Source organism: Colius striatus, chromosome 21 (assembly GCF_028858725.1).
Source record: "Colius striatus isolate bColStr4 chromosome 21, bColStr4.1.hap1, whole genome shotgun sequence".
Classification (NCBI taxonomy): domain Eukaryota; kingdom Metazoa; phylum Chordata; class Aves; order Coliiformes; family Coliidae; genus Colius; species Colius striatus.
In genome coordinates, this window is record NC_084779.1 from 9,947,093 (window position 1) to 9,973,421 (window position 26,329).

General features: G+C 47.7%; 1 protein-coding gene across 1 annotated transcript in view; it reads left to right on the forward strand.

The window, feature by feature from the left end:
- The first annotated feature begins 16,007 nt into the window (after positions 1-16,007).
- Positions 16,008-26,329, forward strand: part of CAMTA1 (calmodulin binding transcription activator 1) — a 244,461-nt gene continuing 234,139 nt past the window's right edge. Inside the window, exons 1-2 of the mRNA XM_062012821.1 lie at positions 16,008-16,133; positions 17,128-17,289. Coding sequence (XP_061868805.1) covers positions 16,109-16,133; positions 17,128-17,289 — 187 coding nt within the window. The 5' untranslated portion in view covers positions 16,008-16,108. The remainder of the gene's footprint in view (positions 16,134-17,127; positions 17,290-26,329) is intronic.

The window sequence follows — 26,329 nt, forward strand, 5'->3', positions numbered from 1 at the left end:
GCCGCGCGGCGGGGCGTGGCAGCGCACCGAGAGCGGGCGCGAGGAGAGGCCCCGCGCGCTGTGGCGCCCCCGAGCGGCCGGGCGGACCGAGCGGCGACAGCCCGCGCATGCGCCCGAGGACCCGGCGGCAGGCGCGCGCGGCCGAGCCGTGTGCGCGCGCGCGGCCAGGCCCTGCCCACAGAGCCGTGAGGGAGGCGGCGGCGCGCGCGGGACGCCGCGGTGAGTGCTCGGCCCGGTACGGCACGGCACGGCCCGGCCCGGCGAGCCGCGCGGGGGAGGCGGGTCTGGCCGCGCTGCCGGGCCGGGGAGCGGCCCCGGTGCCCCGAGGCGCCTGTCTCGCCGCCGTTCCTCCGTCCCCTCGCACTCGCCTTGGCCGGGACGGGGCCGTGTGGCGGCGGTGAGAGCGGCCCGTGGGGTCGAGGCCCGGGGCGGCGGAGCCGCGGGCGGTCAGGGTCGCAGCTCCGGCCCGGGGTGGCGAAGGGAGGAGGAGCGGCGGCGGGGCCCGGCTTGGTGCGCTCCGGGCGGTGGGGGCCTGTCCGGCGCTGCGGGGGGGCAGCGCAGCGCCGTGCGGCTCTGCGTTGAGGCCGAAGCCTGGCCTCCAGACGTACTCGAAAGGGGCCCTCTCTTACCCGTGTTATTTATGGGAGAGGTCGTTCCTTGTGCTGCCTTGAGATCTCTTGCTTGTGTTGTACAAGTGCCTTTAGTGCACTTGTAACTTCGGTCTCTGAGGCGGTTGGCTTGCAAAACTTACCTGAGAAAGGATGCAGCCTGTTCCTGCTGCGTATTATCTGGAGATCAGCGTTTCTGACTTGCCCAGAGGATGAAGGCAAGGAAAAGATTCCTCAGCTGGCAGGGAGCAAACTGTGGCTAGACCTTAGTAGCATCTATCACCAGTATAAATGAGGGCCAGTGTTCTACTCATTGCTGGGGCTGCTTTGTGTTTCCCCACAGAGCAGAGAGTATGACCCTAGAGTTTGTGCTGTGTTGACCTCCAAAGGTCAGGCAGTCTTGATGGTGGGTGAACCACATGAGGGCACTTGGTAAGCCTTACCCAAAACTGAAATAGAAGGAAATGCTCTAGAAGTGTGGGGAGCAGACAGAATTTTTATCATACAGGTTTCCTGGTCTGTGTTCTAACCTGTGCCTTTTTGTAAAGCATGCCGGCTTCATCGCTGCGGCGAGGCAGCCAGCAAGGCAAATAAGGCCTTTCCTGCTGGTCGTTGGGTGTTCCACAGTGACTGGATCTGATGTTTTTTTGCGAGGGATGCTGGAGTGGTTTTGGAGTCCTACTGTCCTCAAAGAGGGTCTTTTGAAAGGCTGCTCATTACCACCAGCACAGCCTAGCGTGAATCTGGAAGTGCATTTTCCCATTCCAACTCTCAGCTAATCTCTTCTGGATTTTATCTTGATGTAACTTATGTTTGAAAACAGGAGTGTTTTAATATTTAATAAGGTTTTTTTTTTTTCAGAACTAAGTGTAGTTAACAAGGGAGTATTGATTGTGTTATAGAAGTTCCTCTGCACTGTAGTGAGTGAGACGCAGTGCTTGGAACAAGAGGCCCTCAAAGGCTCACTTTCTGAGGAGGCACGTAGAAATGGGTGTCATTTACAGGAAATCACCTGGCAATGTGCTTTTCCTGAATGAACCCACCTGCTAGACTAATTTTTTTTCCACGTGGCTTAGGAGTCATTCAGTCTGTGCAAAAATGCACAGAAGACTTGAATTCTGAGGATGCCAGTTACCGTGGCAACGCTATTTCCCCTAGATTTTGGTCCTGTCATAATTGTACTCTTCTTCTATTGTGGTTTGGGAGTTGTGCAGTCCTCAAGGGTGTTAGTGGTTGTTACTGGGAATCCTTTCCCCTACCAGATTGATCTGACACTTTCCTAAAAACGCAGCTGCTTGTTGCCAGCCCTGGCGGCTGTTTCACATGCATCACAGATGATTCAGGGGAATTTTTTGGGAGCAGTCCACAGATGTCACATCTTGGCAGGCAAATATAGGAAGAGAGAAATACGGTTTTAGGGAGCTAAATATGAACAGTGCTTTCTAAGCATGAAGAGATTGCTTTTTCAAAACTGTACATTATAACAGAGGAAATGCAACATCTATGGTTAAAGCAGTTTTGGGGGGCAGAAACCAAAATAAAGGGGGGGAAAAAGGAAAAGAACTTGTTTGGACTTTACTGACTTGACAAGTTTTGGTTCAGGGCACAGTGTTTCCCTTGTCCACTTTACTGCTTGTGGATTCCTGACACTGTACAAGAAAGTGTTGTAGTGCTGTGTGGGACATGACCTTTGTGGTGAGAGAAGCAGACCCCAGGCATCCAGTCCTGGGTTTAGCCAGCCTATGTGCTGTCAGACGTGATGCTGCAGCTTCTGCTTTGGGCTATGTAGCATGCTCCTTTTGTAAACTCTGAGTAGCCTTACTAGCATCCTGATACAGCTCTGGTGGCTTCCAGAACTGACAACCTACCTACCAGTAGTTCTCCTCCTCAGATGTTGTGGGTTGGATTTTTTCTTAGAGTTGACTGTGCAATCCCTGGAAAGAAGAGAAACTCTCATTGTTACTTGTTTGATTGGTTGTTTTTTTCCTAAGCCTTGGTGTTCTGGACACTTTCCTGTGTTACCTGATCTAGGTGGACCTACTTTAGCAGGGGAATTAGACTACTGTTCTGTGATTCTATGATTTGTTTTTTACAGAACAAAAAAGAAACTTATGTGCTCTGTTCAAAGATATTGAGCCCACACCTAGAAAGGGAGTTGAGCAGGTTTGGTGCTTGCTCCAGATAAGCAGTGGGTAGCAGAATGTGCTCGAGAAGGTCTTCAGGAGGGCCCTTCCTTCCGAAGGGCATGTGCAGTCAGTCTGGCTGTGCAAAGGGTGCATCGGAAGTGCCAGCATTTTTGAGCTTGAGTGCCAGTGAATGGTGCTGCATGCTGAAAAAGGGGGAGCAAACTGTGTGCCTATCTGGAAAACTGGATTTGGAGCTAGAAGTTATTTTTTAAGCTAACGGAAACATCTGTGTCTCTGGGATGGTAGTGGCTCCTCTACATAGTGCAGAGGTGTTTAGAAGTGATTCTCTTGTGCTTGAGAGACAGAGGTGCCAGAGACACTTTCCATATACGGAATCTTTCTTCTAAGCTGGTGGGCTGAATGGAGAGCAGTCCTCTGTGCTCTGGGGAGAGTGGCAAGGGACTCTGAGGAGGCCTTGTTTAGCAGCTTTTCTCAGTAACTGGAATCATGTAGTCATCGATGGAAAATTGCCCCAACACAAAGTGTTTTTGCTAATATTAACTTTAGTTCCATCTCAGCTCAATGGAGGGAAAAACTAGAAAGTGCCATAAATTCAGCCAAGCTTGTCAAGGCTGTCAAATTACCACCTGATAAAGCTCCTGCCTCCTAATGATCACAGCCATCAGCCAGAGAGGAAATGTATGCCAGTGGGGCTCTCAAGCGACAGCACCAGGGTTCAACGTTGTTAGACTTTTAATGTAGTGGCATCTGGGGGATCCTTGGCTTCAGTGGAGGGTGAAGCTCTGAGCAGAGTTATTTCTTGAAAGAAAAAATAAGTAATCCAAGGTTGTAGAGTAGCGCACTGTCCCTCTCTTATCAGCCAGATTACTTCTGACTACTAAATTTGAGTGAAGGTCTTCTTTGGTCCCATTTGTTAATCTTAGGAGTCCACAGAGATAATGTCTTTTTCGTGTATAAAAGTTGCCATTGATTTTCTGTTACTGTTATTCTGAAATGTGCACAGTGTGTCTGTGGAGCAGTGACAATCCTCCATCACTAGCTTTATGGGAAAAGAATGGTTATTGAATCTTTCCCCATAAAATATAATCTCTTTCTCTGTTCCAGAACGTGCTGGCCCCTGTGGGAGTCTCTCATGTTATCTCTTGGAGAAAATGGATTTGTTTCGCTGCTTTGTACACACATGCTTAGTTTTATTTTTAATTTGGCTCACGTGATGTGAAATGAGGGTGTCTCTGTGTGATTCTCCAGTGTTGTGCATCTTCTTCCTATGGATCGTATAGATCAACTCTTTGAGAATGATCTAACATAAAATAAAGATATTTGCTAGGCACAGGTCTCTCTTGTTGCTGGGAATTTGTTTACTCTGGGTGAATCATTGCCCTGCTCTTTCTTTCCAGGCAAGTCTGACAGCTTTTCAGCTGCTCACAGGTAAATTTGGGGTAAGTTTCTAGAGTCAATATAGGCTGATTGATTTGGGATGAATGAGAATGTTACAGAGAACAGAACTTGAGGTATCGTCTTCTTGAGGAGCAATGGTCTTTGAACTTGAAAAAGTGGCAGAAATACTCTGTCAAATTTGTCCTTTCCTCTGTGTAGCAAATTACTGACTGTGGGACTTTTTCCTTTCAGGGAGGAAATGGCAACATGAATTCATAGATGATGAGTAGGATGCCAAAGCCAGAGATGACAGTGCTCTTGAAGAAATGCTGGGTAGAACAAAAAGGTAAAAGGAACAGCTAATTGGGTACATTTTGGAGCCTGTGGGACTTCATGTAGTACCTTCTCTCCTGAGGCAAACGGCACATCCCCTCAAACTGTAGCTGACTTTCCTGATTCCCCTCCTCCTCCATTTTGCATGAAGTCCCAGTGACCCCTCTCACTCCTGACCTGCTCATTTTATGCTTAGGTTTTCCCTCAAGCTGTACTGTTCTGTACCTAAAGCTTCTGCTAGACTCAATGTGTCCTTGCATGTACCCGCTTGCAGCCATCTCATCTCAACCTGCAGCTCATCATGCCAAATGAGGCTAGCAGTCATACCAGCTTGTCTGTTGCCATGTGTTGTGATGAGAGCAAGGACAAATAAGAGATGAGCTCAACTGGCTAACTTGTAGCTGGTCTCTCTCTGCTGGTGTGAGGGTTCAGTGCAGCCATTGCCTGTGCTGTCTTCTGACTCAAACCTGGGCAGATCCGCATGGTTCAGATGTTTGGGATGCTTTGAGAACCAGTTGCCTCCACGAGGACTAAATTGCTTTCTGCTACTCTGATGCTTTTTACTGTGTTTTGTGTTAATGCTGTTGAGGTGCCCAAAGGAATCGCTTCTTATTGGCTCTTTCATTCTGAGAAATTATCTCCGTAACTGAAGTACGATGGTCCACTTGGGGACTTGGGAAGTAAGAGGCAGATTTAATCACACCTGCAGAGAGCTGTGCAGGCTTTAGAAAGGCCTTTGTTAACTTCTCCAATGGCAGCAGGAGTGGCTGAAGCAACTGACAAGAAGCAAGAATATCTTCATTAGACATGTAGCTCTCCCTGGGATATTTTCATGCTTGTTTGTGGAAGACCAACTTTAATCCCCCAAAAGTTAAAAGGAAACATTCTCCTTGCAAATGATCCAGGTTTGCAGAAATTATCGTATGTCTTGGCCACTGCCTCTCAGCTGTTCCTGGCAGCAAAGACATGGGACAGAAGGGCATTTCTGTGGAAGATTTTGATGGTGAGAAGCAGGATGAGGTGTAAATTGGTTGAAGTGTCTTCTTTAAAAAGACAGTCAGGATGGAATTTGCTATAGTTTAGGTGTTGGTGCCAGTTGAAATATTTATGAGCTTAAACCATTCCTAATCAAGACATGGTCTGTCACACACTGTGTAGGGCAGGGTTGAGGCTTGTGACTGTGCTAACACCACAGCCTGACACCACCTTTCCTGGAGATTGTTAGTGCAGTTTTGACAGCATCAGAAATTATTTCTTCAGGCTGATTCATAGTGCTAGGAAACCTTCTGGAAGATCCAGTGATTTCATATGCATGCTGGGTGTCTGAGATGGGAGCTGCTGGCTTTCTGTGGCCCTCTGGCAACTTGCTGCTTCCCACTGAAGTGTTTTTTCTGCAGCAGCGTGGCTTAAGTGGGTGTGCAGAGTGCGTACAGAGCCTGTCATGGGGCAGAGCTCTGTGTTAAGGCATTGCTTTCATCTGTCAGAAATTGTTTTCAGAACATATAAAACTGCCCAGAGAGCCAAGCATTTGCACTTTGAAGGTAAGGAACACACAGGAGTTACAGTTACCATTTTCCGTGAATGACCTTCTGGATTTTGTGCAGTGTTGGTGGCGGGAAGCTGGGAACCTGTATTGCTGACCAGCCTTTCTCTCTTTTAAAAATCAGCCTCCACCTTGCCTTCAGTAGAACACATCTCTGACAAGTCAATGACTTCTACTGTGTCAATCAAAATTATTATTTAGGCTCAAGTCCATGGTTTAGTTTTGCCTGATATTAGTAAAATATTGGTATTTGGCTTGTATTTACTACAGTACTTTTGCATTGTTGCCATGAAAAAGAGCTGCTCTAGATGCTATAGGATGCCCTAAAATCCTTGTTATGTTTAGGCCACATGATGACATGGGAGGAACACCACCGGATTCATTTCTTTTGGTGAAAAAGCAGTAATTTGTCCTGTGTCACTTGGGAAACGTAACCATGTTTGAAATACTGTGTATATATCATATGAAATACAGATTGGTTTGTTGAAAAGGTCATCACTTGCATAATCTGTTGCGTAGTTAATATATATGATGATGTAGTTCTTATTTTAAACACCAGAGTTGAGAATCCAGGCATACTCAAAATAGTAATTAGCAAATTTCTGTTGTTGGCAATACACATTTTGGGAGCTGTGATAGTTTTGTTTGTTATTTTTCTGCATATGTGTATGTTCAGGCTGTTGTATTATTCGGCTGTTTCTATAAACTCAATGTAAATCTGTTACACTCTTTGAGTTTTGAAATTCTTCACCATCAATCTGGAAAGCTTTAAGTGTGCTAACATTGGAGTGCAGTCAGTGTTGGCAGGGAGCTGAGTCCTTACGGTTGTGCTGGTTCCCCTGAGCCAAGCCCTGTTCCTGCGGTCGCTGCCGGGAGCCCTGGAGCTCAGCCAGTGTGCCTCGGTGGTGGGCCTCAGCACCTCGCCAGTCCAGCAGCACAGCAGGCTGGGCCAGATGGAGAGCAGGGAGTTGCCTTGGTGTTTGCTGTGGTTTCAACAAAGTGTTGTTTTGCAATCCATGATGCCAACAGACGCCTGGTGCTGTTGTTCTACGGTGGTGAGTGGCTGTGAGCTGTGCTCAGCATCACCTCTGCCAGCTCTGGCATCGCGGCACGTGCTTTCAGCTCTGCAGTGGCTGGTAAGCTCAGATAGGACCAGATTTGGCATCAGCATAATAACTTCCGCTGGTGTTGTGCTTCCCATGTTGGATCTCACTTCTTTCTTCCAGCATGTGGTATGTTGTATGACCCTGAGGACAGACAGCTTCCTACCAGACTGGCTTGTGGTTTTGCTTTTTTTCCCCTCATTCTTGTCAGCATTCAGGTTTTCAGTTGCAGCGAAACACTGGGAGATGTGTATCTGTTCTGCTTGCTGTCCTGCTAATGCTATGGGTTGCTGGAGTTGGTGAGAGAGGGCAGCAGTGGGAGTTAATGTGCTGTTAGTCTGCAGAGAACACGATCTGTCAGACAAAGCTCTCAAGCTGGTAAAGGAGGGCACTTGTCTAAGAAAGAGTTGCATCCGTTGTTCAGAGTTGTGTAGCCTCACCTTACCACTTACGCAAACGCAGGTGGAGATTTTTTCAAAGCACCTCATGTTAAGTTCGTGTTTAGCCTGTGTCTTGCAAGCATACAAGAAAGGGAGGTGAATCACTCACTCATATACTTTGATCTTCAAGTTCAATATTATCCCTTTTCTGTAAGTGATTTGTCAGATTAAATTTCTTAGTCATTGTATTTGAAGATCCATCCTTGGTGTCACAGGCAACAAGGCTGTTGGAAAAGATGCAGTTAGAATTCTGCCATCTCTGAAATACTTGTGAAAATACTTCCATGTGAGGAGGGAAGTATTTGATTTCCAAAGTTCCAGGAATATTACAATGAGAATCCATTTATTAAAAGCAAGCTTTTGTGTTCTTTCTGATTTCATACCTGAAACTTTATGATTAGTCTACATAAGTGGGAGTCTCTATGCTGAGGCTGTGCTGTGTCAGGTAACACTGGCAGTTATGGTGAGCTGGTTGCATTACTGTCACTTAAACCTTTCTATCCTTCGTGCAAAACAGGATCATTTTGATTGTGATGATTGCTTGAGGTGGGGACACAATTTCAGCCCCCAGACTTTTGCTTTCATTGTAAGGGCTTAATGCCAAATACACCAGAATTGCATATAATCCTTAAATTAGGCTCCCCATCAGCACTGAAATTCATAGACAAGACCTTGCAGATCTACTTCTGCAATGTGCTCCTTGGACTTGTCATCCAAGTGAGTGCCCACTTCCATGGATACCATCTGAATTGCTGTAACTAGGACCTGTTTAATTTTATACTTGTAGTATGTTTGGATCAATTGATAATCCTCCAAAAGGATTAACTTGTAGTTTTAAGTTAAATAAGTTAAAGTTAATAAGTCTACTTAATTTAAGCATGCAATATAAAAATTGACATTGTGCTACAGGTTTTACTGTTTAATCAGAGATGGAAATTGAAAGACATCATGGCAAGTATAAAAGTTAATTCCAATATTAATAGTTCTCTCACCAGCTAAAAAGAAGTGATTTTATGCATAATTCTTTTCTTTAGGAGTGCTTGCTAATTTTGAGTGCGTCTCTCACTCTAGGGAGTCGGTGGGAGTTATTTTAAACTGCCTTTGTGGTTACTCTGGGTGAGCTGGTAGTACATATCTGATCCTTGGGCAGTCCTGTCACATTGAGCAGTATGTGGCCAGGTATTCGTAGCACCATGCAGTCGTTTGGACCAATTTTAAAATGAGTATGACAGGATGTTCATGGATGTAGGCACGGGAAGGTCATGGACTCATGTAAATGTTCAAATGAGCTTGTGCTAACTTGGGTCTTTGGGAGTTACTGTGTGTTGTTTCCCTGGCAGAAATAGTCCTTTAGGTAAACATGAAATACAGACTGATGCTGCCAAAAAAAAAAAGAAAAAAGAGAGAATGCCTATCACTTAACACCAAAGTGGCATGTTATAAGGACCTTTTTCAATTCATAGTTCAATAAAAAGCGTAATCTATGTAGGGTTAGTCTGTCCTTGCCTACAATTCTGCATTTCTGACAGGATCACGTTCCTGGTTTTACCTTCCTGCTGTCCCAGGCTGAAATACTTCATGTTTAACACTCTGGGTGCTATAAATAATGGACATGTCTGTCTTGGCAACTGCAGATCAGCAGCAAATTGTATTGTTGATTAATAATAGGATTCTTTGCATTCTGTATTCCTTCACATCTTAATTTTCACTCTGCTACTGGAAGTGTAGGAACTGATTTACTCTCCTCCAGGAAAAGAAGTCTGACTGTTGCAGTTGTTCAGGGGAGGATGTTTAGGAGAAAGTCAAGGGCTCTCAGATGAAACCATCTAAGGCAAGACCACCTATTGCAACATATTTTCTGCAGATACTGTTTGTATATATTTCTCATTCTGTGCAACTCTCAAGGGTCATATGGGAAGGAATAGTTGTAATGGTTAGACAAGGCTTAGGCAAACCTAGAAAGGACACTCAGCTGTGTAGCTATGTAGAAAATATTAAACCAGTAATTTTTGTTCATAAGAACTGATGCATATCCTTGAGGACAGAGAAGAAAGGTTTTGTGAAAGAAGTCATGGGAGAGGCATCTGAGAGAGAATTGGAGTAGCTCCCCTACTGTAGTACCTCTGTAAGCAAATCCTGACTGACTCTAGTCTGTACTACTGGAATGATACTTCTATTTGGTTTATCTATTCATAAATAATGATGAAAGAAGTCACAGAAGTTCCTTCTCATTGTGAATTTATAGCATGGGAGAACCCAATTGTGGTAGAGTCCTTTAAATATTTGAGATAATGGTTTCAACTGTAATGCTGCTTAATTGAAAGCGTGAGTGCTCTGTTGTTTGTTAATGATGCTTCCCTGTCACGCCAATGCAGAATAAATCACAGGAGTATATGAATGAAGACTTGGTTTGGTAACTCTGTGAGGGGTGTTTGGGTGAAGGGCACGGACAGGGTGCTGCTGTGATCAGAAATTCTTCAGGAGCAAGCTAACTCTGTTAAATTTGGTCTTGCCTGTGGCTTCCAGTTCCTGGCTTCGAACACCTCCCGCTCCTGTTAACGTTACTTCTCTTCCTTTGGTACTTCTTTTGTTCTTACATCGTCATCTTCCATTACTCATTCTTCTGTTTCCAATGCTGGAGGCTGACATTTTCATACCTTGGTGACTAAAATTTGGCTCCTGGATCCCCATTTACTCAGTTAATATAGACAGCAGTCTGATTTCAGAGGAGTGCAGTATCCTGGAGAAGATATTTATTTAAAAGCAAGAACAGAAATTCAGGAGCATACCTTTAGGGATTCTAGACGTAAATATACTTTCCTGTTACTATTTGCTTCAGCTATTGCCAGAGATCTGATATCAAGCTAACCTGAAGATTATGCTGTCTTGTACATGTTGAGGGGAAAAGAAGAATTATGGAAGATGGCGTTTTCCCTAAGTGATAGTGGTTACTCTATGAGTTTCTGTGCACACTGTTGGCTGGGAGTCAGTGAGCTGGCACTTCCACCTTTGTGGAGTGGCGTTTCCTGGCCAGTCCCAAGCTGGGAACTGTTCATCCCCTGCCCAGGACAGAGCCATCTGGGTACCAGCACTGTGTACCACAGCTTTGTGTTGCTCGTTGCTTGTAGGGTTTATGGTTTCTTCTTACTGCTTAGGCAATAGATGAAATTTTGACTACTGACAGGAGAGAGGGGTTAGGATGGGGAAGAAAAGCATCCCTAGGGAGCAGCAGCCAGGCTAAAGAGCTCATCACAGAATGATAGCAGCTTAAAAAAAAAAAGAGATTTTAAAAAATCTTTCCATGTATCTTATTGAAGACTGCTCTAAAATTGTAACTGAAGCTACCATGGATGACAATTGTATTACCTCCTTAAACTAAATAACTTGATTGTCTTACTGTAAGAGAAAGCAGAGAGAAATGTCCTGACTATACCGTAGGAAATTGTCTTTACTAAATCTAGCCCAGCATTTATAACGTTGTATATGTTATTTGATTTTTCCAGAATTACATGAACAGGGGGGAAATTGTTAATGTAAGCTGACTACCAGAGTAAATCACAGCCTAATTATTCTTTTTTTTCTGACTAAAATTAGAATTTGATATAATGGTCGATAGACATTTTCTGTAATTTTTGAGACATAATTTCTAATAGCTAATCCAAATGAATTGGAGAAAGTTGCTGCAGAATTGAAAAAAATAAATTATCTGAATTTTATGGTGACTTACTGGTGTATCCCCTTAGTTGGAAGCTTTAATTTACCTCATATTTCACTTTTTTTCCCTCCTCTGACTGGCTTATGGGTGTATATTAGAGCAGAATAAAAGTTATTTTCTTAGTGCCACCAGGATGCTTGGAGCATGAACCAAAGTGAAGACAGAAGCTGGCCAGTTCTCCTAGGGAAACAGAGGACCAAGGACAGCAGAGGAAGGAGGCTGAGGCAGCATGCCACAGTCATTGCTGATATCAGCAAAATGCTGAAGGTTGGCACCTGTGTACACAAGTTCTGAAGCTGTTTGACATTGTACCAGGATAAATGGGGCTCCAGAATTGCAACTCACCAGGTGGCCACTTGTTTCCCCTCTGGACTTGGTGCCAGTGTAGAGGAACAAAGCATTCTTCCCCTTGTTCTTGGTTAAACAAATAAATAGTGTGCTTAGAGTTGAAGCAGCTGGCTTAAATACCTACAAAAACTGTAGGAGGCTTTGTACAGCAAGAGCACCTTTCCCCCAGGGTCCTTTGAAATGGCTTAGACTCTGGAGTTGGGCTTCAGTTTAGTCTGGCATAAATTCTTTGCAGCCAACAGTTTTACTAGAGGTTGTTTGAATGTAGTGTTTGTGTTTCTGGGGGTAATAAATGGGCTCAGAACTGCAGAGGGAAGGGGGAGAGAGTCCCTAATAAGGGTATATGTCTCTGGAAAACCTTTCTGAAGAAATACATATTTCGGGAAATTTGCCTGGTTTTGGTGAACCTGGGACTTGGCAATTACAGCTCACAAATGCAATGAAGTATTGTGAAGTAACAGTACATTGTATGCACATGTTGACTTGGTTAAGCCTCAGGTTTATTCCTAGAAGGAATGTATTCTGTAAGTGAAGAGAGAGAAAGTCAAGACCATTTCATTTCTGTCATTGTGAGGGGATTTTTTAAAGCATCTCAGTTCACACTTTTAAGAGTATTTTTTTTTTAAATAGTTGGCATTCCTTCCTTCCTTCTACATCATGGAGTTGCTTTGTGCAAACAATTCAAAAGAAACGGGGTTCCAACGTGGCCATTGTAGCTGTTAAAACCACCTGATTTGTTTTGCTTTGTGATACTTGCTATAGCAACAGTGCATTTGATGAATATCCCTAACAGGACACTGGAGTGTATTCTTCACAGTTCTACTTCTGCACATAAGTAAGCATAGCAGAATCATCACATTAACTCAATCGGCCAAGCCAGACCCACATCTGGCCTGGAATGACAAGGAAGACTTTTGTTAAAGAACTTTGTATGTCACCTCTCTCTTAACAGCAAACCCAAACATGTGCATAAGAATAGCAGCATGCTGTAAAAAATTATACGTGATCCAGACTGTAAAAACTCCTAGCACATCTACCCTCTTGCTGCTGTCAGCTGAGGGCAGCTCTGATAAGACCCATTTGGTTTATCCTGAACAGAATCATGCACAGAATCTTTGTGGTTCTGTACCTCAGAGCCTTGATAGTGATTACACCTTTGGTTTTTAAGTAGTGGGGTGTTGGGAAGCTTGAAACATACTAGCAGCACTTCAATTCAATTGGCTTGCTTATAATTGTACTGCAGAAGGAATTAAATGAAAATACTTGGGACTTTGCTGGCATGTTTAATGAAAAAATCCATGTTCAAATAGCATCCGTAGAGTTACGTGGATCACATTGCTGTAATAGCCTATATGCTACTGTTAAATATGATTTTTGGGTTTTGGAAGATCCAGTTTATTAGGGTTATTTTCTGCTGATAAAAAACCCAACTTATCCTGAGGAGGAGAATGAATTCATTAGCCATATGTGGCAGAATTCATACACCACTTAAGCATTTTTAAGGAGTTGTTATATTCATCCACACAAATTCTCTTGATCTTTATGGACCAGGAAGGATACAGAAGGCCAGACAGTGCTCCTGAAGACACTTGATAGAGCAGGTTGCATGCTACTCTGGAGCCAGGGTAGGTTGTGTTATTTTTGGACATGAGCTGTTGCCAAGTGTTTGGGTGTGAGTTCCTCCTTCCTCAGATTCTAAGGGCTGAGGGAAGGCAGTCAAGTCCTCAGCAACCTTTTTTGTCAGACCATGTGACCTCATTGCTTTCATGAGCCAGAGAAGTACATCAGGAGCTGCTTGAGCTTGGGAGAGAAGAGAGATGGACAACCTTGTGCACACATGTAGCTGATTCTGCATTTCATTTTGTTCCTGGGTGAGCTGAAGGTCTAACCCCATGTGGAGTGCCTTATGGTTGGTTGTTCTCAAGAGTATGTGTGTGGATAATGCAGCGAAGGCTGTGACCAGAATAAGTATTTGTACAGTCTCACTGAAAAAAGTGGGAAGCCTGTGGCAGCAGTTGCAGTCGCTGTGCTCGGGAGCAGCCTGGGCTGCTGCTCGTGTTTCCACCGCAAGCATGGGTGCCTGCAAAGCCAAACCCAGCATTGCTCTGTTTGGTAGCAGAGGGAGAATCTTTCTAATGCAGAGGTGATGCACTAGTTCCCGCATTCTTCTCATCTCCTTTTAGTTACATTGTCTTGCCTGAACTGCAGGTGGAAGCTCCAGCCCTCTCTGAATACCAGCCTGATGTTCATCTTGGGTGTGAGACTGATGTGCTGGGACATGGGCAGGCTCAAAGGAGGGAGGCAGCGGATGGGATTGTCACTGTGAAGGCACTGCAGGCTGTGCTTGGCTAACTCTGGCACCCATTTCCTGATGCAGATGAGTTAGGCAGGTTGGTCTGTTGGGGGCAGACATTGGCACCTGCCACTCTGTGTGGAGTGGTGGAGTTTGGGGCGGGCTAGCTCTCTGTGTCATTGTAAAATGTCACCTGAACTTAAGTTACTTGTGTCAGGAAGCTGGCTTCCATCTCTTGGCTGCAGGAGGACACCTGTCTTAAATCTTGCACCCTGGTTTTGCCACAGAATAAACTGTGAGGAGCACCAACTGCATGGCTGCCTCATGGCTCTGCTGAGCATACAGATTGTATTGGAAGAAGGTCCAAGGAGAGACCAGAAATTCCCTAGAACTGACCAGGAAAACAGCAGCTGTTTGCCAGTGTGGCAGCTAGCAAAGTTTCCAGCATATCTTGGATAGCTGAAGGACATAATTATCTTTTCCTGTCCTGAGGCTGTGTTAATACTGCCTGTGTGCCTGTACAGGACAGAGTATACCAGATGAGCTTTGTGTTTGTCAGGAGAGAGCCTGTCACTCCAGAGCCTCTCCAGCAAAGTGCCTTTCACGCTCTGTGCGATTAGCAGCCACTGAAAAGGAGAAGAAGGAATTTTTCTTCTTCCTGCGTTAGCAGAAGCCCATCACACCATGCTCTTCTTTCATCTTGCTTGGAAATTGCTTCAGTCCTTCGCAAAACCAGAGCACCAACAGGTCTTTTTAAAGAAGCTCTGCTCTCCTGAGGATCTGAGGGAGAATATCCCTTTTGAGTGTTTAGTCACACACATCAAAGGAACAACTGCTTCGGTCTTCATGCGCATTGTGCGGGTGTTAGATGTGGTCCAGTTACAGACAGCTCAGCTTGGGAAAGCAGAAGTGGCAGCACCCTTCCAGCTTTGATGGAGACTGGGAGAATGTGACCAGGCAAAAACTATATCACTTTTCCAGAGCCCTTTCTATTTTAAGAGGACAGAGCAATTGACTTGGTTTCTTGGGAGACTGTTTTCAGCAAAAGCTGCTCACAATCCCCAGGCACTGTGCCGTGGATGGTGCACGCCTAAGGCTCACACACCCCCCTTTGCTCACAGAGCAGCTGGGCTCCTCACAAACCCCTTCCTGTGCCAGGTCCAGGACACCCTCAAAGTTTGTACTTCTTGTTGGTGGCAGTAACCTGGTTCTCTTTGCAGATCACAAATCCTCGTCTCGCCAGCTTCGTGCGGTGGCAGCAGGCCGCGTGCCCCGGCAGGGGAAGGGGCCGTTGCAACTTCCCAGTAATAGAGACAAAACGGGGCAAGCAGCAGGGCAGCCCTTCCACTGCTGTGTCTCCTCACAGCCCCGCAGGAGAGGGCACGGAGCAGGGGCTGCGCCGCTCCCGCCGCTGTTGCGGTCCCGGTGGCCGGCAGAGCACCGGAGCGAGCAGGCGGGGAGGGGCGGGCGAGACCGGCGCAGAGGGCAGCAGCCGCCGGGCCCGCGGGGAGGGGCGGGACGGCCCGGCCTGGCGGAGGCCGCGGGAGGGCGCGGCCGGCGCGGGGATTGGCGTCCGGGCCGCCCGCCGGGCCAATCCGCGGCTTTGTTTGGGGTCACAGGGCGCGGAGGGGGCGTGCGGCCGCCGGGGCCGCCGGCAGCCAATGGGCGGCGCTGGGGGCGGTGGCGCCGGCGCCCGCCCGGCTCGCGCGCCCCGTTGGCCCCGCGCGCCGTCGCTCTGGCGGACGGCGCCGCTCGTTGGCTGCGGCACCGGCGTCGTCGTGCGTCAATCGGCGCGTTCCGCTCCCTCCGCGGCGCGGTTGGCTCCGGCGGCCGTCAGTGGTGCGGCGCCGCTCGCTGAGTGGCCCGCCCGGCCGTCAGTAATGCGCTCCGCCCCGCCCTCGTCGGCTCGCCGGCGCGGCCGCTCAGTGGCTGCGGCGCGTGTCACTGAAGCGCTGTTGCGCGCCGATTGGCGGGGCGCCTTGTCCGTCGCGCCCATCCCCTCCGAGCGCCCGCCCCCCGCTCGCCGCGATTGGCCGCCGTGGTTGTCAGTGCGGCGGCTCCCCCAATGGGCGGCGCGGGGTGTGCGCCGTGCGCGCGGGGTGCCCGGCCCGGCGGCGGCGGCGGCGGCAGCGGGAGGAGGCGGCGCGCGCCTGGGTCCCGGTCGCGAGGAGGCGGAGGAGGATGTGGCGCGCGGAGGGGAAATGGCTGCCGAAAACAAGCCGGAAGGTGAGAGCGCGGCCGGGCCGACCCCCGCTCCGCGCCGCCGAGCCGGGCCGGGCCTGCCCACCGCCGGCGCGGGGCTGCCGGCGCGCCGGGGCCTCCCGCGCCGTCCCCCCCGCCCCTGCCCCCGTCGCCGCGGCGGTGGAGGTCGGGCCGGGCCGCACGGCGCGAAGTTTGGCGGCTGCGGGCGCCCCCGCGGGGCCGGGCCGGGCCGGCGGGAAGGCCATGTGCGGGCGACAGGCCGCGTGGCGCCGGGGCCGTGGCGGCCGGGCCGGGCCGGGCCGAGCCGAGCCGGGGCACGGACACGCCTCCCGCCTCCCGCCGGCACGTGCCCGTCCGCCGCCAACATGGAGATTGCGGCGGCTCGGCGGGCGCGCGGCGGTGCGGGGCGCGGCGCGGGGTTCCGGGCCGCCGCTCGCCTTCGCTGGCCTGGGCCCGCCGCCGCCCGGGGGTCACGCCGCGCCGGCCCGGGCTGGGCCTGGCCGCGCCGCCCCCGCCGGCCCCTTTCCCAACCCCCTTCCCCCCACCCCCCCCACCCCCCGCCTCGTCCGGCGGCGGCGCACGTGCCTCGCGGGCGCGCGCCCGTCGCGAGCGGGGCGGCCTCGTCCGCGGCCCCGCCGCACCGGGGCCTCCGCGCCGCCGGGCAGCGGGCGGGCCGGGGGTGGGCGCTGCCGGCGCGGGCGGAGCGGCGCCGAGCGGCGGGCGCGGAGGTGAGCAAGGGGAAGGTCCGGCCCGGCCACCGGCGGCGCGGCGCGGATCCGGGGCGCTGAACTCCGTCCGAAAGTTACCGGCGCGGCGGGGAGCCGGGGCGCGGCGCGTCCGCAAGGGGGTAGCGCTGCTCCGCCCGTGCGCGGCCCCGCGGAGCTCCCCCCTCCCCGGCGGGGCCGGCCGGCGTGAGCTCGGAGCCGGGCCGGGGCCGGCGGGGGCGGCGCGAGCCGGGCCCTGGGGCCCGTGGGCATCGTGCTTAATATTGTCTGTGATTTAACCCAACTTTGTCCAGGTAGCAGGCGGGAAGCGATCGCGGCCGCTCCTGACCCCGTCGCCTGCGTCGGCTCCCGCCGGCAGGGATCGCGCCCCGGGACCGGACGGCCATCGCCCGCACCTCGGTGTCAGCGTGGCAGGGGCCGCGGCCTGCCTTGTCCGGGCCTTGCGCCACACAATGGTACCTGGTTTCAGGGCCTCCATTTTATAGGGGGAAGGAGAGAGGGAGGCAGACAGTTGATATCCCGCAACGAGCCGGTTGCATAACTGAAATCGGGTAAATTTGCTGCTACCTCATGAATTTCTCCAGTTGTAGCTGGGCATCTCAAATAACCGTGTTTAATCCAGATAATACAGATTTTTTTCCCTATTCTCTGTTTCAAATGTACTTGTTTGCTCTTAACCCCTGTGCCCTCTTTACGGGGATATCCCTCCGTAGGATCCAGGGGATGTCATCCCAACTCTTGCTCAGGATTTTTGCTCAAAGTGCTTGGGGAACATCTTTTTGTTGTTGTTGTTTTGTCATAATTTGGTGACTGTAGAGCCTCTGTAGGCATGACTGCCTTTGGTTTTCTCTTTGCCTGCTCCTTGTCTGGCATGATGAAGGGTGAGTGCCCAACAAAAATGTACATTTTAAGTAGTAGTGGTGATTATGAGTGTTGTCAGCTTCATCTTTTATTAATCTCCTTGATGCTCCCAAATTCATTAGTTCCATCTTTCCCGTGGTCTGGAAAACGCTGGGCTTCATTCTTTTCTTATTTGCGTTTAAGTAAATCATTAAGTCTGCTGAAGTAGTGAAATGCCAACTGGTTAACAGGAGTGCAGGTGAGAGGAGGATTAGCATCTGTCTGGGATTCATAGCTTCGTATGGGAACTTCAGTTCTTCAGTGGATGAAAGCGTTGCCACCAAAGCGTACTCGGGCTTGCTCCTCTTTTGAGGTTTCCTGTGCCAGCGTTTGGTGACATTTTTCCTGTATGAAGTGTGGGTTTCAGGATAATCATTCCTGCGAGGCCACGGCTTCGCAGAGCCAGGCAGGTCAGCACGCCTTGACTGGGAAGGTAATATGGCCTTTATTCTTGTTTGTTGCAACTTTTATCAGGTATGGACAACTGCCTTTTGTGGGCCCTGGAAGTGTGTTCTCGCTTAGGGGGTGGGTCTGCAGCAGCGTTTGCTCTCGTAGCGCAGTGTGTGAGCTGCTGGAGCAGCCGCTGCTGTGCTTGGTGTTCAGGCTCCCGGCCGATGCCGTAACGCGGCGTTTGCCTTGGCTGGGCCAAGGTGGGAGCGGAGAGCCCCTCAGCTTGGCTCCCCTCAGCACCCGCTGCTGTGCTGCTCTCGTAGTAAGCGCCCAGAGCAGCTCCCTGTGCTGACCTAGTTCTGTGTTATATTTTCAAGGAGGAAAGATATAAACCATTCATTCCTTAAACTTAAATTCCGCCTGTCAGAATCTTACATGGGAATCATTTTAAAGCGTGATTCAAGACAAGTGTTTCCCCAGTAGTACAGACACTGTGGAAGAGAAAACCCAAGTTGCTCCATGCTTTTGTTACTTCAAAAAACAAATGTAAATGGCAGCTTGTGGGTTAGCTGCGTGGAGAAGCGCTGGTCCAGTAAACCTCATGAACAGCAAGGGACAGCTCTGCCTGGTCTTGGTGCTTCCCTGTCAAGCTTTGGCTGGGACTTCTTGTGTCCAGCGAGTAACAGAAAAGCCTCAGTGGTTTGTAGTGAGGCTGACCTCTCTAGTCACTGCCTGCAGGAGTTTCCCATGTCTTAGAAAACTTGGGTGAGTTTTTTCTTTCCTAGTTTCCTCAGGCAGGATGAAATTGGACTTGATGACTGACCAGCTCTTGTCCTTTTGGCAGAGGGTTTGTGGCTTTTGCAGTTGCTGCCGTGTTGTTTCTGAAGTGGGAGGATGGGCCCTTGGAGGTGCCATCTTGGCAGCTGTTATGGGCTCTTGATCGGGTGGGAGCATCATCTTACAATTAGAAAGTTTTTTAACAAGTGCAAAGTAGAAAGAATTAGCATAGAGAACCTTCCTCTACAGCTCTGTGTATTCTTAAGGGCTGATACCTGAAAGCAGCAGCTTTAAAGGAGCCCAGTGCTGTGTATTTGAACAGTGCTGCTGGTGCAGGAGCTGTGCACCTCACCTGTCCTGCCCACAAAATTGGGTGGTTTGCTGCTGCTGAGTGTTACGCCTGTTAGTCCAGCCAGGATCCACAGGTGGGAAAGGCCAGAGGTGGAATTCTCCCCATAACTCCCATGTGAGCCCGGGATGCTGGGGAGGATGGTGCTGAGATGTGGCAGCTCTTCTGGGTTTATTGTTGATACTGACCAGAGGGAAGTTAGAGCTGCAAATATTGTTGAATGCTGAGTGTTTGGGCAACATACCTTTTGGAAACAAAACATTCTGGATTTGGTTGTTAAACAGCAAATATTTACTTCCCTCTGCGGAGTGTTGCATAACATTTTATTACTTCAACCAACCTGAGCTGCTTGTGAGCGGGAGGGATTGGCTTCTGTGCCGTGGTTTCTGTGCTGCTGTCCTCTGTGGCCAGCCAGGACTGTCACGGGGAAGAGACAGGGTTCCACACTCGTCTCAGCCCACTTACTGCCCCAGAATTTTTGCTGAATTTAAGTGGTTGAGATTTTATCAGAATTTCCATTGTCAGGAATGACCTGCCTTCTAGTGAAGTTTCTAGACCTGTTTGGAGGGCTGTAAGGCAGCAGGATGGCTTCAGAGAGTGGACTTGATTCACTTTTTTTCAAACAGCAGAAATTACATGTGTGTGAGCTCGGTTTTTTGGAGTACATTTGCTGTTCTGTTTTACATACAAGATTTCAGGTGTTAAGGCATGGGGGTGGTTCAGAGCTCTAGTTTTTTAATCCAATTCCACATCTCTTCTTGTTCATGATTTTCCCAAACATTTTGGCTCAAAGGTTTTTTATTTGTTGGGGGATTTGAAGCTGCTTCTGTAGGAGGGTTTCCTGCAGGTGTGGTAACTTGGGTTTCGTTTCCTCTATCAGAAACAATGCAAAGATGAGGGATAAATAATGTTATAACAAATGTTTTTAAAATGTAATCTTTCAAGACTTGGTGCTAACTTTATGTTACTGATATTTTTAAATGATTCTTCTCAAACTTACTTACAGAGGTACATGTTATCAGAGGAAGGGGCAGCAGCCATCCTACCTCTCCATTCAGGCAGCCTGCAGAGAGAGGGAGCTGGACTGTGACCTTCCTTTTTTAGTATCCCTTCTGTCTCAGCTTCAATAAACCAAATATATCAGCAGGGGAAAAAAAAGCCAACAAACCCAAACCTTTCCATGGCGTGAAATGAGGATGATAGAGTGTGTTGTGGAATACAGTGATGGTTAATTGAAATGCACTGCTTCCAGCAGCTTCTTGCATCTTCACTGTTCCCTGTTTTCCTCTTCCTCCCCACCCACCTCCCCTGTGTCCTGTTTGCACCTTTGTGGCTTCCTGAGCCTCTTTGTCCTTGTGTTGAGTTCAATGTGTTTTAAACCCTCTGGGTTTGAAAGGCAGGTATGCATGTGGGCACTGCCTGATGCTTCTGGACTTCTGGGAAGTTTAGTGGATGTTTGTGGTATTGACCACTGTATAAATGGGAGGTTTATGTTTGCTAGGCTTAAGTAATAATATCCATCTCTCCCTAATTTCATTGCAGTTGCCCTTGTGTTGAAAAGCAACATGGTGGAAGCCATGCATGAACACACTTAGGAGATGCAGGCAATGGTTGAAGTGGCTGCACTGTTCTGACACTCCCATAGATTGCTCTTAGTTAATTTGGTTCACCTTCTGACTTTAACCAAATTCCCACTTCTTGTATGATTAACAGGGTGCTTTAAGCTGCTTGCTGAGGTGGGAGAGAAAAGGAAGAGCCTGTGAAATAGAGTAGCCAGTTTTGTTGGCTGAGGGAAGAAGACACTGAAGTGCTGAGCACGGTGGTAAAAATACAGCATATGAGATAAATAGCTGATGGTGTAAAGCTTCTCATCCAGCACGGAGGCCTTCACTATGAAGGACTGGGCTATCAACTCCTCCCCAAAATGTACCATTTGCAGTTTAACATAATTGTGATGTTGAGACGGAATTTGGTTATCAAAAGTCAGAAAACTTTCAGCGATGTGAAAAGGATGAAAAAACTTACAAGTGTTGCGCTATTGGTGGGAAAAACCAGGACAATGATTTGCAGCAGCAGAGTTTTAGTGGTATTTGTATTTCTGGCAGTTTTAGAATAGTTTGTAGAGTTAGTCATAGCAACAAAGTATTTCTCACAAATATTGCAAGAAACTAGACTGGATTCCGTTAGTTTCTGGAGCAAAATGATTTTGTTGTTCAGCATTGATACCACTGCCATGCCTGGGATTTCCTTCTCATCCTTTTTGCTTTTCCTGTTCCTCCCATTGCATGTGTGCTACTCTGTGTGTTGTCTTCTCATGCTCCTATTTCACATTTTTAACCTCTTCCCGAGTGTTTTAACCCTTTCCTTGTGCCCTCCCACCAGCTCCCAGGTGCTTTGGGGGCTCCCTCATTCCCAGTGAAGGCTCAGGGCCCCTGTGCTCAGCCAGCATCTGACTGAGTGCTGGCATTCAGCAGGACACTGCCAGGAAGGCAGCACTGGGGAACTGGACCTGGTTATCTTCTTTTAGCCACCCTCTATTGATATTTAGAAATCTGCTTTTGCTGCCAAGAGATTTACAGCTGTAATCGTCCAAATATTTCTAGAAAACAGAACCAACACTGTTGGTTTTGTGTGAATTGCTGCTTGTTTGCTGATTGAAAATGGCAGAAACAAAGTTTAGCAATGAGAAATAGCATGCCAGTCCTTCAGATGTTTGGGCTGAGGAGCATTCTTTACACTTAATTCTGCCAGACTGAATTTATCAGTTTTGTCTGTGTCCAGAGGTCAGCAAGTGAGAATGTAGGACTTGAAGGGCACAAGATAAAAAATAATATGTGTAAAAAATATGCAAAGAATTTTCTCTTGGCTAAACCTGGGTATCTTGACTTTCATTTTTGTCTGTCTTTGGAGGTCAAGTTTAAAAAAGTACATTATTGGAAGAGCAGCTTTTTGCAAAAGGGAGGAGTTTGGGAAAAAACAGTGATGTTGAGAACTGTCCAACGGAGGACAGTAGGGTTGGTACCTTTGTTTGGGTGTTGCTGTAACTGCCACTGAGCTCTCTGAGAGAAGGCAGAAGTGTGTTACATTCCTTGCAGGAGGGCTGATGCCTGGGCTGACACTGCATCTTGCCAGGGGGTGGCTTTGGGATGCCCACGCTGGCTTTGTGCAGGTGCTACTCCTGCACTGCACTTCCTGCATTGTGCTGCGTGAGCAAACACGTGGCATCACAGTTAACCTGGCATCCTCCCCATCCCTTTTGGTAGGTAATCATTACGTGGTGATTTTAGCCATTTGTTTTATACAGAAGCACCTCTTTGTGATGTTTAAACACCTTTTACCTCTTGGTGAGGTAGTTAGATGGCCAACACTAAGTTATTGCTTCATAATAATGGGTTTATAAAACTTGTGTTTGTGATTTTATAGGCTTATTCTTTATATTTATTTCCAGTATAGAACTGTCTGCAAATCAGCAGTTGATCAACACCCATTCAGCCATTTCTGTGTTCTCCAATTATACATTATATTGATAAACTGTGGTAATTAAATGCTCTACAGATCTAAGTTCACGTCCTGGATCACAGGAGATTTAAGAACCAGTTAAAAAAAAAAGGAGGGGGGGGAGGGGGTATTGTTTGGAGAGTGGGGGCAGAGCACAGGCTCGCTGTGTGATTTGCTGCTGTGTGCTTTAAAGTTTTATGGCCCATGTTGCATCCCTTGGGAGGATAAAGTGCAAGGAGCATGAACAAACCCATAAAATTGCAAAAGGTTTATGCAGTATAATTAATATGGAACTTTCCATGAACTTTAAAATAGTTGTACTTTCTTAATTTTACATGAGTTTCTGGTTGGCTAATAAGTAATCTTGAAGATTGATAATGGAACTTAAGTTTTGGGTTTTCATGCTGAATTACAGCCGGATCCGTTGCAGGCTGCTGTGTTTTGGTATACAGCTTCCTTACTGGAGTTTTCAGAGTTGGCTGTGCATGCCTTGGGAAGCATTTTTGAGCTGCAGCCAGCTTTGCACTAAAAAAAGTCCCCGTGTCGATACAGCTTTACTGGCAAATCCTCCTTGTGCAAGCGCAGCTTTGCTTGCAGAAGCACTTTTTATTGACACTGGATGGGTTTGCAGATCCCAATGTCATAAGTCGCACCCGTCGCAAAAATAATGCGAGGAGGAAAGTTCAAGTACAAATCTGGCCTGGGTTTGCACAGTAAAATCAAACAGGCATTGTGAAATTGCAGCTCCTTTTTTCAACTATGGAGGAAACTTCAGTTCTAAATAAATGTAGACCATCCCTCCTGGAGCATGCTGGCTGCACTTGTCGTTGGGCAGTTCTTATTCCTCAGACACTCTCTGAATGCTCTGTGGAGGGTGAGTGAGTGCCTCAGGTTGATTAGAAATTACAGATTTCAGTCAAACCAAAGGACGACCACTTGTTTTTTTCTCCACCTAGCTAAAGATTTACATGTTTTAGTGAAGAGGATTGTGGTGTTATTTGTGAGGAACGTGAGTAGCAAAGCGATTGTCGATTTGGAGGAGTAGGAACTCCTGGTTGACAGTCAATTGATGGGGATGGCAGATCCTGTGTGGTCCTTGAGGATCTGCTGCTGATGGCAGGTGCTTTCTGAATGAAGCCAGGTCATGGAGCAGGGGTCCGGCATGCCTGAGGTCTGCCAGAACCGCTAGCACAGCTGGGAGGGCATCCTCCTGTTCTGGGCCTGGCTGCCCTTTGTCTGCACCGACTTCCCTGTGTTTGGGAACACATTATGAATGATGCCAGTGGGGAGAGAAGAAAGGTGTAAAGCAAGCGTGTGTGCATCCTTCGGGCTGAGGCGCTCTCTTGTTCTGAATCTGTTGGCCAACTTTGTCCTTTTCCAAGGTCAAACCTGTTTTAGAGGTCATTGAATTTAGGATTTGCTTCCTGTAACGTGATTATCATTCTGACCAGGCAGCTTGAGGATTCTGTAACAAAAAGCCTGTCAGATCCAGGCACGTGGCAGCTGCTGGTTTCCAGGTTGGGAATTTTCTGGAATGAAGAAATGTCGCTGCTAAATGGAGAAAAGGGAAGTGTATGTGAGACATTGTGACCTTGCAGGGTGATCAAAATGCCCTTCCACTGCACAAAGGTGGGAGATGCTCACAACAGGAGCAGGAAGGTTTAGAGTCAGCAAGTTTTGGTAACTTGTCCCAAAACATTTTAAGGGGCTCTATTTTCCATAGGCACTTTCTGGATTAATAATACTGACAATTGATGACAGTGGAAGAAAGTTAATAAAACCAGCTGAATAATTAGAGGTCTGCCAGCCCTGCAAAATAATGGAATGAATGATAGAGGACTTGACTGATACGGAGGTAAGGGGAAGTAATACAATTAATGTCAATTAAAATGTGCCCATGGAAAATAAGCTGATGAGATGTAACCAGGGATGTAGTTTGGCTGATAAAAGCAATAATGTGTGCTGTAAAATACTTTGCTGCCTTAATGAATTGAATGTAGCACAGTGCAATATTTTGAATGAGAAATGAAAACGATATAATATTAACGTCAGGAATGTTAAATAGGTACCAGCTCATGTGGGATCTGGAAGTGTGGGTGTGAATGGTAGGGGGCTGCTGTCATGGCAGGGCCCTGCCCACTTTACTGTTTGCCGTAAGCCAGTTGTGGGGTCTTTGTAGATAACCCCAAGTGTCAGGACATATGTGTTTGTGAAATTTGGAGCATCTGGGAGGTGGGAAATAACGAAAGTAATGCTTACACGGGCCGAACATGGACTGAGAGAAAGAAACGGCCAAAAAGACCTGTGGAATAACAGTCAGAGATACTCAATGTCAAGATAGAAATCCTGGAATGGTATATACCAAAAATAGTTCAGAGAATCATCGTCCCAGTTTGGTATCAGTTCAGCAAAGATTGATACTGCCCAACTGCTCGTTCTCCCAGGAAGAAGTACGAAACCAGCAGCGCTGGGGAGTTAGTCTAATGGAGTCACACAGTAAAGTTCTCAATAACTCGGGGAGCTCACAGGACTCAGAAATTACAGAGCAGCTCACCTTTCTCATACACATCGCTGCTCATCTTGTAAACTCATCTGCTGGGCTTGCACAAGTAGTTGGTTTAACAGCATATGTATTGTTGAACTTGACACATCTAAGAGTATACTCAAGCTCTAAATGTGCTAGAGATGGCGAGCTGCTTGTTTGCACTGTTTGACCACTCTCTGGCATGATTGCAGGACAGGCTGTCTCTGGTTTGCTGCGGGTCATTTCTGTGTCGTGTGTAATTGCAGAGGAGTTTTATCGTGAGGCTGGCATCTGTTTAATGACATAAAAGGATTAGATGTGTAGAATGAAAAAGTTAATATCCTTTTTCTGTACACTTCCAAATGGGGAACGACTATAGATAAATTCTGTAGGGTAAAATGCCAGTGAAGAAGTGTACTCCTCGTGTACTGCTGCCCAGCACGTGTCACGTGAAGCGGGAGGAGAGCGGCGCAAGGCAGAGAGGATGGGTTTTAGGAGGAGAATTGGTAAAACTCCTGTATGGTAGCAGGGATGTCTTGTCCTGCTGCTCAGGTTCCTGTTTCTGTGGGGACCAGCGTGGTCTATAATGTGCACAGTTGTTGTATGCTCTGATTCTTTAGGTGGTAGTAGAGGGGTGATGGAGATACATCATCAGGTTAATGCTTCTGGGACTGCTGCAGACTGTGGTTGGGATATAGGGGTTTTTACGTGTCTCTTTTTGTTTCTTAAGAGGAATAAATGAACCTTTCTACATTTCTATTAGCAAAAAAGAACAAGTCTGTATTCTTCAGTGTGCGTGCCTTTGAGACCTCCCAGGTAGGGTGAGTCAGGAATATTTCCATCCCTCTACCTCACTGTCATGTTAAGGAACCACATTCACTTTCTGAGCTGTCTGTGTAAAGAGAGGTCACCTGTTTTTAATCAGGTACAGCACATTTTAGTTTTAAATGAACTAACAGACCTTGAGTTGCATTTCTGCTGCAGTCTGACAAAATTGTATCAGGTACTGGGGCTCTGCATATTTACTTGCAAATCCTGATGAGTGTGAACTTCATTT